The sequence below is a fragment of the Podarcis vaucheri genome (assembly GCF_965113315.1).
Source record: "Podarcis vaucheri genome assembly, chromosome: 2".
In the NCBI taxonomy this organism is placed as follows: Eukaryota; Metazoa; Chordata; class Lepidosauria; order Squamata; family Lacertidae; genus Podarcis; species Podarcis vaucheri.
In genome coordinates, this window is record NC_138760.1 from 58,564,343 (window position 1) to 58,576,938 (window position 12,596).

Sequence of the window (12,596 nt, forward strand, 5' to 3'; positions counted from 1 at the left end):
TTAAATGTAGGCCAACTTTTTCTAGCCTGGTGACCTCCAGATGCTGTTGGAGCACACCTGCCATTCTCCCTGCCTATTGGCCACTTGGCTAAGTCTGAGGGTTAAAAGAGTGCAAAACATCCGGAGGCCACCAGGTTGGGGAAGGCTGCTGTAGACTGGCCTAGAAAGCTCACTCTTGCATATTATCTGTGTCTCAGAGCAAGAAGTATATATAGAGGGGCGTCCTCAGTGATTTATATCACTGTTGACACTCTTCAGAGATCCGCTTAAACAACACAGTTTTCAAATATTTGCAAGATGTTTTTATTTGTGCTTATCCTGACTGGGGGGTAAATGGAGGTTTTAGCAGTTGTTAAAGTTTTATTTCTCGTAACCTGGTCAGATAACGTGTTTTATATTAACTTAAAAATATGTATTGTTCCCAGTGCGGAGATTTTGAGATGGAGCAAACAAAAAATTTAAATCACTGTAGATTTTTTCTTTGCTCTAGGGAGTAGAAGCTCTCTAAAATCTCCGTTGTGAAGACATCAGGCCGTATCCAACAAAGTCATTGAGCTCAGGCAATGATTTGCACTGGGGCAGATTGCAGGGGGTGGAGCAGGGAAGAGAGGGAGAGGAAATTCCATAGCATGAGCAGAAGTCGTTCTATGAACTCAGTAACTTAGCTGGGAATTAATAACTTTGCTTTTTCTGTTCCTTTCAAATTGTGTGTTGTAGCAGTTGTAGTACCACAAATAGCAGAAAGAAAGTGTGTGTCTTAAAAGGATTTCCAATGTTTACAACTAAATGCAAGCACTTCTTAATACTTCTAAACCACCTATTTGTGTTTGATCCCACCCATTTTTCCAGTCCTGCATGCTCTCCCCCTCCCTTTATTTTTCTTGAAACTTGGAAGCTTACTTGATATATGCTATATTATTGCCATTGTGATCCTGTTTCCCACAGTTTGCAGTTGGGTACCAGAAACTAAAAGGAAAAAGCTGCCTGTTCCCTTTTGGACTACATTGTACAGGCATGCCCATTAAGGTAAAATTTGGGTTTTGTTTTCTTCTTCCTTTTTGGCTCTTATGCTGTATGACTTTTTCTAAAAATAAAATATTTTTTTATAAACCATTCTATTTTTGTAGCAGGGGTGCACAGATTCTGAGTTTAGAAACAAAGTGGTGTGTGTGTGTGACATGCTTTAAATTTGGACATCAGTAGGTATAAAACATGCACATAGGCGTGTTATGGTAAAAGATGTGAAAATTCTGGTTTAGCATAGCTGTTTGAATGAGTTCTTTCTCATAGTAATCAGTACTCATGTGAGTGGCATAGCAGTTGCTTCCATATATGGGTTTAAAATTTTCTCAGGACCCACAGATCTCTTAGGTGTGCTGAAGGGTTTGGGCATCCCTAGTGGGATTTTTAATTCTCTCCCCGCCCCTTTGAACATGTCACATTCTGTTTCCCCTCTGCTTCAAAAACAGTTTGCTAGGAATAGCAAGCAGATGTTCGACCACTCATTCCAAGTCTCTGTACATGAAAGTAGTTACATGGTCCTTTGGATCCCTGACCATAATGTCCTAGTATCTCCTGTGTTTCTGGTATCATGAAGAAAATGTAGTAGAGCAACAGCTTGTTTATTTCTATGGCTTCTAGTAAGTTAGCTCTAATTGCTGATGCAGAGCATTTCTTTTCATCATTTCATTTTGAAGCTAAAATGAAGAGACCCTTTCTTTAAAATTTTTGCACACCATAAGTGAGCCAGCCTTTGAGGGAATGGCATGGCAGATCACTTACTACGCTGTCAACTTCAATTGAAGATGTGATGCCAGGTTTGGAATTGAAGGAAAAAACACCAGGAAGCATCCAGAAAATGAACTGTCAAAACGAGAGACCAAGTGCCAGGATGCTGATGAATATTTATTGTTAAATGAATATTTATTGGTAGCCTGGCATGTTTCAGCCAAAAGTCTGCCTTTAGGGGCTTTATATGCTTGCACAGATATCTGGAATCTGCACAAGCAAATAAGCATATTGGACCACCAATAAATATTCATCAGCAATCCTGACACCTGGTCTTTCTTTTTGGCAGCAAGTTTGGAATTGCCAAAATATTTTATCCCAAGCCTTGCACTGTTGAATCATTGATCCATCTATACTAACTGAGTCACTCCGGATTTTTCCATAGGCATGTGCAGATAAGTTGAAAAGAGAAATGGAGCTGTATGGCTGTCCACCAGAATTCCCTGATGAAGAGGAGGAGGAAGAGGAAGTGCCAAAGGGGGAAGAAGTGGTCATCAAAGACAAGGCTAAAGGCAAAAAGGTATAATTTAAAATATAAATGCTTCATGGTGCTGTTGTAAGATTGTTTGCATCTCAGGAGTACAGATGTAGACTTGCATATATCGTCCATAAATGTGCAAAAAATTAATGGACATGTTCATTCTACACTTATGAATATAATAAAACTGATATAGTTCATCTGCTTTACTTAGTCTATTTACTTTGCTTTCTTATTTTCTTTGAAGAGTAAGGCTGCTGCCAAGACTGGCTCTTCAAAGTATCAATGGGGGATCATGAAATCTTTAGGTCTCTCTGATGAAGAAATAGTGAAATTTTCAGAGGCTGAACATTGGATTGATTATTTCCCGCCCCAGGCTATTCAAGATTTAAAGAGCATGGGACTGAAGGTACTTGTTTATTCTAAAAGCATAACTTTTAAAAAGTCTTTCTCTTAGGTTAATTTATTTCCTCTGAGTGACCGTGTGATGTTATGCTGTAGAGCTTTTAGAAATAAAATGTTGAGTCACAAAGTTTGACATCAGCTGTAACAGTGTTTCATAAACATCTGCCTACTTATAGCAAATGTTTTGGTTGTTCTTATTTAGAGGGGAAATAGCTTTGAAAGATTGAGTTACATCAGCAGTTATTGTTGCAGGAATTCTGAAGTTGGAAACAGTTACAGATAGGTAGCCGTGTTGGTCTGCCATAGTCAAAATAAAAAATTAAAAAAAATAAGGAAGGAATTTTTTTATTTTGAAGTTGGAAACGTTTACTTTTTCCGTTTTGAACAACTAATGTCCATGGCATATGACTTTTTGTTTTTGAAAGTCCCCTAGCTTTTATATTCATCTTGCCATGCCACATGGAATGGAGGCGATGCGGTTCTAAAGTCCTCTTGGAATTAGTTTCACAATTTGTGAGAACTCTTGATGGTGAGACAGAGTTTCCATATAAACTTTTGGAACATCATGCAACTCCTCATTTTTATGAACTTCTAGGTAGACTGGAGACGTTCTTTTGTCACCACTGATGTCAACCCCTATTACGATTCTTTTGTACGATGGCAATTTCTAACTCTGAGGGAAAGAAATAAAGTTAAATTTGGGAAACGGTAAGATAGTCCTTTAATATATTCGTTCTATAAAACTTGAAGAATTGATTGACGTATCCTCTTGCTTAGCAATGTGTACCATTTCATAAACGTGGCCTGGGGAATTCTTTGATTATAGGCTTTCTGAGCTCACCAGTCCAATAGCCAATAGCTTCTTTGGTGTGAGTGCTTGTGGATAATTCTGTCAAATGTTGGAGAGTACATGTGCAGCTTTAAACTTTGACTGAATTATCCCATTTATGAAATGAGAATTATTGACATGATCAGTAGTTTCCTTTTCAAATGAAGTAAAATAAATGATCAAATTAATAAAAGCAATTGTCAAAATTGCAAATTATTATCCTGCATTTTGTAAATGAGTAGATCATTAATTATATTGGTACAGGTGCTGTTGTTTTGCACCACGAGAACCAGAGTGGTCATGTGATATACACCTGCTTCTATACTGACTAGATAGATGGCATTCTATTTCAGTAAAGTAATAAAGAGAGCCTGTGTTAGCCAAGTATTTTGACTTAGATTGAGGATCTTCTGTGGGAAGTGAAAGCCAAATAGAAAACAAGAAACAGTGCCCTCTTCAGTCCTGTCTAGATAGTAGCTTTCTCCTTGAAATTATTCAGCTATGAGGAAACCATTGAGAGCGTCTGAATTTCATTTTAAGCTGGCATTGTGACCTAAACACAAAGGATTTCCTGTTCAATCTCTCTTGCACTTATCTAAATAATGTATTTAATTTGTCTTTTAGATACACCATTTATTCTCCAAAAGATGGACAACCATGCATGGATCATGACAGGCAAACCGGGGAGGTAACAAAGGATGTTTGATTCATTTGACTGCTAATGATATACTGCATTTGGACTGAAGAAAATAAAGCATTTACAGTCTATTTGAATCCTCACTTAATTACTTTAAATATCTAAATGAGAACCTAAAGGGGTTTAGGTAAATTCTGCACAGAAGTCTTGTAGAAATAGTTTGATATGGAAGCAGGAATAAGTTTTTTATTGAGAGCGAAAAAGGACAAAAATAAGAAATTCCATTGGTCAATCTATTTAGATCTTGACCAGTGCATTTGTTTAACTGGAAGCTTGCATTTTTATGTTAGATTTTTCCACACAATCCCCACTTATTTATTTTAGCTTTCTGAAAGTTTTATCTTAGAAAGGATACATCATGGGTTATCTTAACTGCTGTCAATTAATAGGGATAGTGGCTGACATGCAGTCCATTCTAGTTTGCCTCTGGGCATCTGATCAGACTGAATAGTGGAAGTGGCATGCTCATTATTGTTCATGTATTGTCTCTTAGGGTGTTGGACCTCAAGAATACACACTAATCAAAATGAAGGTGGTCGAACCTTATCCTGTAAAGCTAAGGTAATTATCTGCATCTTGGCTAATACTGTAAATCTTTTTTGCATTGTGAGGTTAATTTGATTGGGGATCTCATAGATTACATTCATTATATAGAAACTGTCAGAATTAAAGGGGTAGAATTTCTAATACATAGTTTTAACTCCTCACACGTTTTCCCTTGGGGGACTTCCTTGGGAATCGTCATATTCTCAAATACTTTTCTAGACAACTTCTCCTTTCTTTTCACAGTGGCCTTAAAGGAAAGAATATCTTCCTAGTAGCTGCAACTCTGAGACCGGAGACCATGTTTGGGCAGACTAATTGCTGGGTTCGCCCTGATATGAAGTATATTGGCTTTGAGACCCTGAATGGGGATATTTTTATTTGCACACAGAGAGCTGCCAGGAATATGTCCTACCAGGGCTTTACAAAAACTAATGGTGTAGTTCCTGTCGTGAAGGAGCTGATGGGAGAGGTGAGCAATGGTGTCATCTATTGTTAAAGTGATTCATGAGGCAGAGGATGTAAGCAAACTTTGAGAAATGTTTAACTTGGAACTTGCAAATTCCACTAGTGCAGAAATGGCTAAGCAAGCCCTCCAGATGTTGTTGGAATCTCCACATAATCTTGAAAATAAAAGTGGCGTCATCTTCAGAACCAGCATTTATGTGGTTAAAATGATACCGTGCTAAAGGGCAAATTCTCATACAAAAGCATAGCACTGCAAAAATGTATGTTTTGTATGCATACATTTATAACAGAAATCTGCTACTTAATGCCTTACTCAGCTGTTGTGGTCTGGTTTCTGTGCCTTCCCTAGAATTTCTCTGCTGCATTTGACCTTTTCTGTAAGCACAAAAAGTAAAATATTGTGACTTGGTTTCAGAGAAACTGTGTGTAAATGAAGGCACTAGGATGTTTCATTTGTAAGTGATCCTATGGCCATAATGTGGGAGTCACCTCATCTTTAAAAATATTTCTTTTTTTGAGTAGGAGATCCTTGGAGCTGCCCTCTCTGCCCCTCTAACATCCTATAAAGTTATCTACACTCTTCCTATGTTGACTATTAAAGAAGATAAAGGTAAGGTTGCTGTACCTTCTTCTGCATCAGTTGCATATTGTGTGCAGATATAATTATTTTCTCATGGTGTAAGCCCATTCTATCCCATTTCTGCATTAATTCTTTTTTTTAAAAAATCAGTATGAAAATTCATATTTAAACACATGTTTAATAACAAGATACACATTTAAATATGTATTTCACACACATTTCTAAATGTATTCTATCCTTAAATATGAAATTTTCAAATTCCTTGTAATGTTTTTTAAAGCTGTGAACTATAGCACAAAAACTGGAGAGGTGTGAAATTGAAGGGTTTGGGAGGTGCAAATTAGGTCAGGTTGCTGAAAAATGCAGACCAAATGAAATTCTCCATCTGCACTAAACCAACATTTAGCGTGATGCGTACCAGACTTGCAGGTTTCTGGTTCACATGCCTCTCCCTTCCCATCCTTCTACACTTCTGGAAAAAGGAGTTCAGAAGTCTTTGCTTTCAGTTTTGCTTAACTGTGGTTTAGTGTTTTGTGCAAACCAGCACTGTGTTGTTGACATTAAATGCAGTTTATTTTCAAGTCAGATTGTTTCAAACAAACTATAGTTAATGTTAACCATGCTTGTTCCTGGCAGAATGTGAGAAACCTGTGGTAGGTTAATTGTGCTCTTCAACTCACCCGGGCAAGAACCATGCGACAATAATTTTGTAAATTCCTCCACTCCTCCTCCCTCTCCCATTCGTTTACTTCCATGACAGAGCCCATTAGAGAAAAGATAATATCTTGCAGAGAAAATTACTTATTTAAAAAAACAGTAAAGAGAAAGAAGTAACTTTAAAGGCTACAGGTAAACAAGGGAGACATAACTAACAAAAGGAAGAATGAGTGGAGGAAGCGATGAAATTCATAACACGTGGTTCCTGCCTTGGTGAGTGGAAGAGACAATTAACCTGCTGTAGGCTGGCCCATTTATTCTGCCAGAAAACACCAAGTAAACTTAAAGCAAGAGCTGTAGTTGCTTTTAAAAAGCTAACTCAGCCGTATGACTGAAATATGGGAATAATCCCACCCTTGCTGCTCTAGTCAAAGGATGTGGCTAATTTTTTATTATCATTAACTCGATTTACGCGTTTGTTTATGCGAGGTACATGCACATAGAAACCTTTTGGAATGTTTGCAATTAACTTTGCATTTTTATTCTGAATTTTGCCATAAAAATGCAAATGGGATAATATGTGTTTCCTGCTTCTAAGGCACTGGAGTTGTCACAAGTGTCCCGTCCGATTCCCCAGATGACATTGCAGCCCTGAGAGACTTAAAGAAAAAACAGGTGAACCGCTTAAGCCTGGGAAAACCCCAACTTGCTGGCAACTGATGGCCACAGTTTCTACAGGCGATAGCACAAGCTATTTCTTGCAGACACAATAGATGTATTTGGGTAGGATAGCCTTCTGCACCTGGTGCCCACCCAAGTGTTGTTAGAGTACAACTGCCATAATCTCTGATTATGCTATCTGGAGTCAATGGGAGTTGGAATCTAACAATAACTGGAAAGAAAAGGCTGGTGTAGGGTATCAGAAGGCAAGGAAAATGGGCAAAACCGGGCTCTTCATAAAACCTGTACAATTCATCAGTTAAGATTTCTTTAATGAAAAGATGAATCAGTTAATTTCTCATACATCTGCATGACAGTAAAAAGAATTATTTGGAGGCACAAAAGCATATGCTCCTTTATAATGCATGCTTGTTTGGGGGCAGACATTATACTAAAATAGGTGTTTATTCGTCTGTGTGTGTGAAAGAGGAAATGCCTGCTTTTAAAATGGTGCTTGGCAGCTGCAATTTTTTAAATTGTTTGCATTAAAAGTAATGTGCTTTCTAGTTAATCAAGGCACTTTTTTAGTTGATCAGAGGTTCAATTCATTAATCAAATTATTGACTTGATTAAATTTTGCAGTAAGGGCAAAGACCTGTTTGTCAGGTTTTTGTAGATTTGATTTTCATATTTGTTTTCAATTTCTTCATAGGCACTTCGAGCAAAGTATGGCATTAAAGATGAAATGGTCCTGCCATTTGAACCAGTAAGTGCAGCAGAGAAGGATTGTGTTGGGTGTTGGAATGGACAAAGCTGTCAATTTGTATTCTCTCTGTTTATTTTTCTAGTTCAGTTTATTATTATTATTAAAAATTTTATATCTCCCTTTATTCGAGGATCACAGGGAGGTTTACAATATAAAAACACAAAATATACCATAGCAACAAAGAAAAACAAGAAACTCTCAACGCATAATTTAAAAGGCCATAGATAATTTAATTAACCAAAGGCCTGGGAGAAGAGGAATGTTTTTCCTGGAGCCTAAAGATATGAGTTTTACACATTTCCACATCAGTGTGCATTATTTTAAAAGAGAAGCATTTTAGTGTGCATTTCTTCTAACATACAAATTCTGTACACATTCTAATTTTGCAATTTTGCCTGATATGCACAGTATTATAGGCTATTCCCCCTAATATAATTTAAATTAGTATATTCATTTTAATGTACACTTTCCTCTAGTATACACATTCCGTATTTGGTCAGAGAACTTGAACTTGATTCCAAAATGTGGAAGAATACAAATTTATTTCAGTTTGTGGGGGTTTTTTTAGGGGGGAGTGCAAATCTGGCAGGTTTTTAATGCAAAACAAGCCAAAAACTGACCTCACCCCTAGTTGGGTGTACATGTTGGTCACCTGTGTTATCTGAGGGATTTATGTGTTTGTGTTGGTCTGCTTTTTCTGTTACGTATGTCATAGCTCTAGCCCTGCTAAAGTACTGCACAGCCAGGGGTGCTGTGAGACTCCTTGAGAATCCCATAGACTTGCCTTCTAGTCTATCGAGAGGCCTGAGTCAGCCCTGTTAATTCTTTAAGGAAAAATGCACAGCTGTGTGACTCCATCTGAAAGTCAGATCCGGCTGTCTGATCTTTGGCTTCGCTTTGATTATGTATTTTGTTGTTACTTGCATGTTGCAGGCACAGGCCAGGCAGCTGTGCTTTTGATGCAAAATTGAGAACTGGGTGCCTATTGGATAACTTTTGAAGCCAATGCATGTAAAATTAATTGCCTCAATAAGTCCAGTGAACCTTTGATCACTGAGGAGTAACAGGTTTAAGAAGCAAAACCCAACTTTAGTATAGCAAACAAACCCAAAATTCAGCATATAATATTCTGCCCATCTGTCATATAGGTGTGAGAACCTTGCATATACAGTGGTGCCTCGCAAGGCGAAAAGAATTCGTTCCGCGAGTCTTTTCGTATTGCAATTTTTTCGTCTTGCGAAGCACGGTCCGTCGCAACTGCGCCTCTTCAAGCGGCTTTTAAAAAAAAGCGCAAGACGTTTTCATCTTACGAAGCAAGCCCATAGGGAAATTCATCTAGCGAAGCAACGCAAAACCGAAAAACCCTTTCGTCTAGCGAGTTTTTCGTCTTGCGAGGCATTCGTCTTGCGGGGCACCACTGTAGATGGAATTAAACAGGCTTCACTTTATTTTCTCTCTCCCCACTCCCCGCATAGTTTACATTCCCTGCCCTTCAGACAGTAAACAATGCACATACTGTTGAAAAACCATAAAATGAAGATCCCTTTTCTTTGGAGGCTTTTGGAGTCATGGTTGAATCCCCTGCAAAACTCTTTGATTTACTTGCATGATTGAAAACAACTATTTTACAATGCTATGTGCTATTCCCAGGTGCCCATCATTGAGATCCCTGGCTATGGCAACCTTTCTGCTCCGTTGATCTGTGACGAGCTGAAAATCCAGAGTCAAAATGACAGAGAGAAACTTGCAGAAGCCAAGGAAAGATTATACCTGAAAGGATTTTATGAGGGAGTAAGTAAAAAATTAAGATTTTCACAAGAGGGTGTGTGTGTTAGAGAAGTGAATTTTGTTTCTTTTTTTGTGGAGATGTTTGTATGCCACCACTTCTGCTTTTTTAAATATAAGGGTGAAAAGGAATTCATCCCAACTCTGATTGCTTGGTGACTCAATGGATTTGAACACACCATTTTCTTTATTTACTACAGCCTTTCCCAACTTGTTTTGGACTCGCCTCAGCTAGGCAATGGTCAGGGCGCTGGGAGTTGTAGTCCAAAGCATCCGGAAGGGCACCAGGTTGGGAAAGCTAATTCACTTTATGGTTTGTTTCACTGAATGCAAGACTTGTCCTGTTCTCTTTTGGTCTCTGTGTGTTCCTTTGGATACATAACTAATCTGTAACTGGTACAGTCATACCTTGGATCCCGAAAGCCTTGCGAGTCTAACGTTTTGACTCCGGAACGCCACAAACCTAGAAGTGAGTGTTCTGCTTTGCAAACATTCTTTGGAACCTGAACGTCCAGCATGACTTCCGCAGCTTCCAATTGGCTGCAGGAGCTTCCTGCAGTTAATCGGAAGCCGCGCCTTGGTTTCCGAATGTTTTGGAACTCGAATGGACTTCCGGAATGGATTCCATTCGACTTCTGAGGTACCACTGTATTTGGCATGTATGGACTGGCTAGGCTTCGTTCATTTTAGGCGATTTTCAGACTTTGACCTGTTTGGATTTAGGGATACTTCTCAAAAATTGCCTTCTGTTGAATCTAAGGGAAGGCTGGATCCAGACAACTTAGCGGAAGGGAAAAAAATCCTAGTGATTTGCAAACACAAGCAGTAGCAAAAGATTCATGAAGTACTATATAGATAGGTTTTATGGCAGTTCTCATGCTTACAAAAGTGTAAGTGCAACTAAAGCATTTCTTTTAACTTTTTTCGCGCAGTGCCCTAGAGTTATGTGCGACAAACACTTGTATGTGAGGAAAGATTATTTTCACATTAGGAGTGGCAGCTATATTTCAGGTAGTCAACCTTTTAACCAGAGATGCCAACTCTGTAACCAAATCTCTTATGCCTGCAAGGCATGTGCTCTCCCACTGAAACATAGCTGAACATTTTTAAAAACTCCTATTGCTTTTCCATAATGAAGTATGTCCAACACCTTTTGTCTTCGTATTAAAAGAGGCTAGATATTCAAGACTACTAGAGATTGATTTACCCAGGGGGTTTTCAAGTATCGCAAACAGATGTGTCTTCTTGAAGAGTAATGGCTTGCTTTCATCAGACATGTAAATTAGACATCCCTTTATACATTTGACTCTGTTCTTAGAATAGCTTTGTCCATTCACATTTAAGGCTATAAAGCTAAACTCTGATTTACTCATGGGACAATTTATCAAGTGTGTGTGTTTTTTTAAAAAAATTGCACACGGGTATTCTAAAAATTAAAAAAAATGAAATTCCTTATTACAGGCAGCTTAATTGAAATTCTGTGGTCCTCTACTGCCTGTCCACACCTTGTCCCCTTCTTCTGTTGTTTCCCTGTGTCTGTTCTAGATTGCAGGCCTCTTGGGGTAAGGACCGATCATATCTGTTCTTTGTGAAGTGTTATGCACATATCAGAGGTGCTTTATGAATGAATGAATGAATGAATAAACTTTTGCTGCCATTTTGCGCATATATATGTATATATATATATCTCCTTTGATGTACTCTGTTTTGAAGAGTTATTTCGCTTTTGAGGTCAGGAAATTTCTAGGATTAAAACCACTGATTCATTTACAATTATTGGATTTATGTGGGTTTCTTGCAGGCATCCTCTAGGAGGAAAAGGGACGGAGACCAGCTTCCTCACATATAAACTGAACTTCTAAAGCAGTTTGTAATCTCTGCAATGACTTCCCTTTTCAGATAATGCTCGTGGAGGGATTCAAAGGCCAGAAGGTGCAGGATGTCAAGAAGCTTATTCAGAGGAAGATGGTAGACAATGTGTGTAGTGGTTTGTATTGTATTTTAAGATTATACAGTGGCTTCCACAACACAGTTATTGCTTGCTTGTCTCTACAGAGCACAGCTTGATTTTTTGAAACACAATCGTAGCCACGTGAAACTAAGCAGCACTAAGTCAAGTGCTTTGGTTTTGTTGCAAAACAGAAATTATTATGCTTCACCTGTCAAATAGAAATAGCTGCTTTATTTAGATGGGTGCTTTGAATCCTGCAGAGCTTGCTGTATTCTTTAGTGAACTAATCCTTATCTGTTTGCTAAAGGCAAGATTGGTGGCTTTGAAAGTAACTGTTTAGGCATATTGGAAAAGAGCAGACTGTGGCGTGGTGACATTTCTGTCCCTATAAAGTTTTGAAAAGGAAAGACCATGGGAGCAGGGAACTGATGGGGTGGAGGTCTTCCTTCCTGCAGTCCACTGGCCTATGTCAGCACAGAACTCCCCATTTCTACCCACCAAAAGTGCAGATGGGTAGAAAGCCCCCAAATAGGGCGTTGGGCTGGCTTGGGATCCTTAGGCCTCTGAGCTACCCCCCACAGTTTCAGGCCTGATCTAGGCCCGATATCTGTGCCAGAGACATGCTGGCATAACCTGGAACAAGCTTATGCCTACCCCCCTGCCTTCTGTCCCAGCTAGTGTGAGCAAAGGGGCTGGGGATGCTCTGTTGGTTCCACTGCTCTATCATGCCCCATTGTTGCTTCACTTGGGCTTTAGATTGCTCTGCAGTTTTGAATTCTTCCTATCTTACCATGCAGTGGTTAAATCTGGTGTACTTGCACAGTTCTTTCACAAGAGGGCAGCTGAAGTACTGAGAATCATGACTTTTGTTCCATTGGCTTGATGCTGTCCATCTTTTTGAGATTTTCTTGATTGTGGAATTATTTTTATTGCATCAGGAAAGCGTTTGCTCTGGATGGTCCAGGCTGTAGAAAATAAAGCTCCATAAT

At 38.8% G+C, this 12,596-nt stretch overlaps 1 protein-coding gene across 2 annotated transcripts in view; it reads left to right on the forward strand.

The window, feature by feature from the left end:
• LARS1 (leucyl-tRNA synthetase 1) overlaps nucleotides 1-12,596 on the forward strand; it is a 49,244-nt gene that overhangs the window by 8,219 nt on the left and 28,429 nt on the right. For both annotated transcript variants that reach the window (XM_082213437.1, XM_082213436.1), the window contains exons 4-15: nucleotides 946-1,026; nucleotides 2,174-2,308; nucleotides 2,514-2,675; nucleotides 3,267-3,379; nucleotides 4,125-4,188; nucleotides 4,691-4,758; nucleotides 4,987-5,212; nucleotides 5,731-5,818; nucleotides 7,044-7,120; nucleotides 7,818-7,871; nucleotides 9,522-9,662; nucleotides 11,556-11,633. In XM_082213437.1, the coding sequence (XP_082069563.1) occupies nucleotides 946-1,026; nucleotides 2,174-2,308; nucleotides 2,514-2,675; nucleotides 3,267-3,379; nucleotides 4,125-4,188; nucleotides 4,691-4,758; nucleotides 4,987-5,212; nucleotides 5,731-5,818; nucleotides 7,044-7,120; nucleotides 7,818-7,871; nucleotides 9,522-9,662; nucleotides 11,556-11,633 (1,287 nt within the window). The remainder of the gene's footprint in view (nucleotides 1-945; nucleotides 1,027-2,173; nucleotides 2,309-2,513; nucleotides 2,676-3,266; nucleotides 3,380-4,124; nucleotides 4,189-4,690; nucleotides 4,759-4,986; nucleotides 5,213-5,730; nucleotides 5,819-7,043; nucleotides 7,121-7,817; nucleotides 7,872-9,521; nucleotides 9,663-11,555; nucleotides 11,634-12,596) is intronic.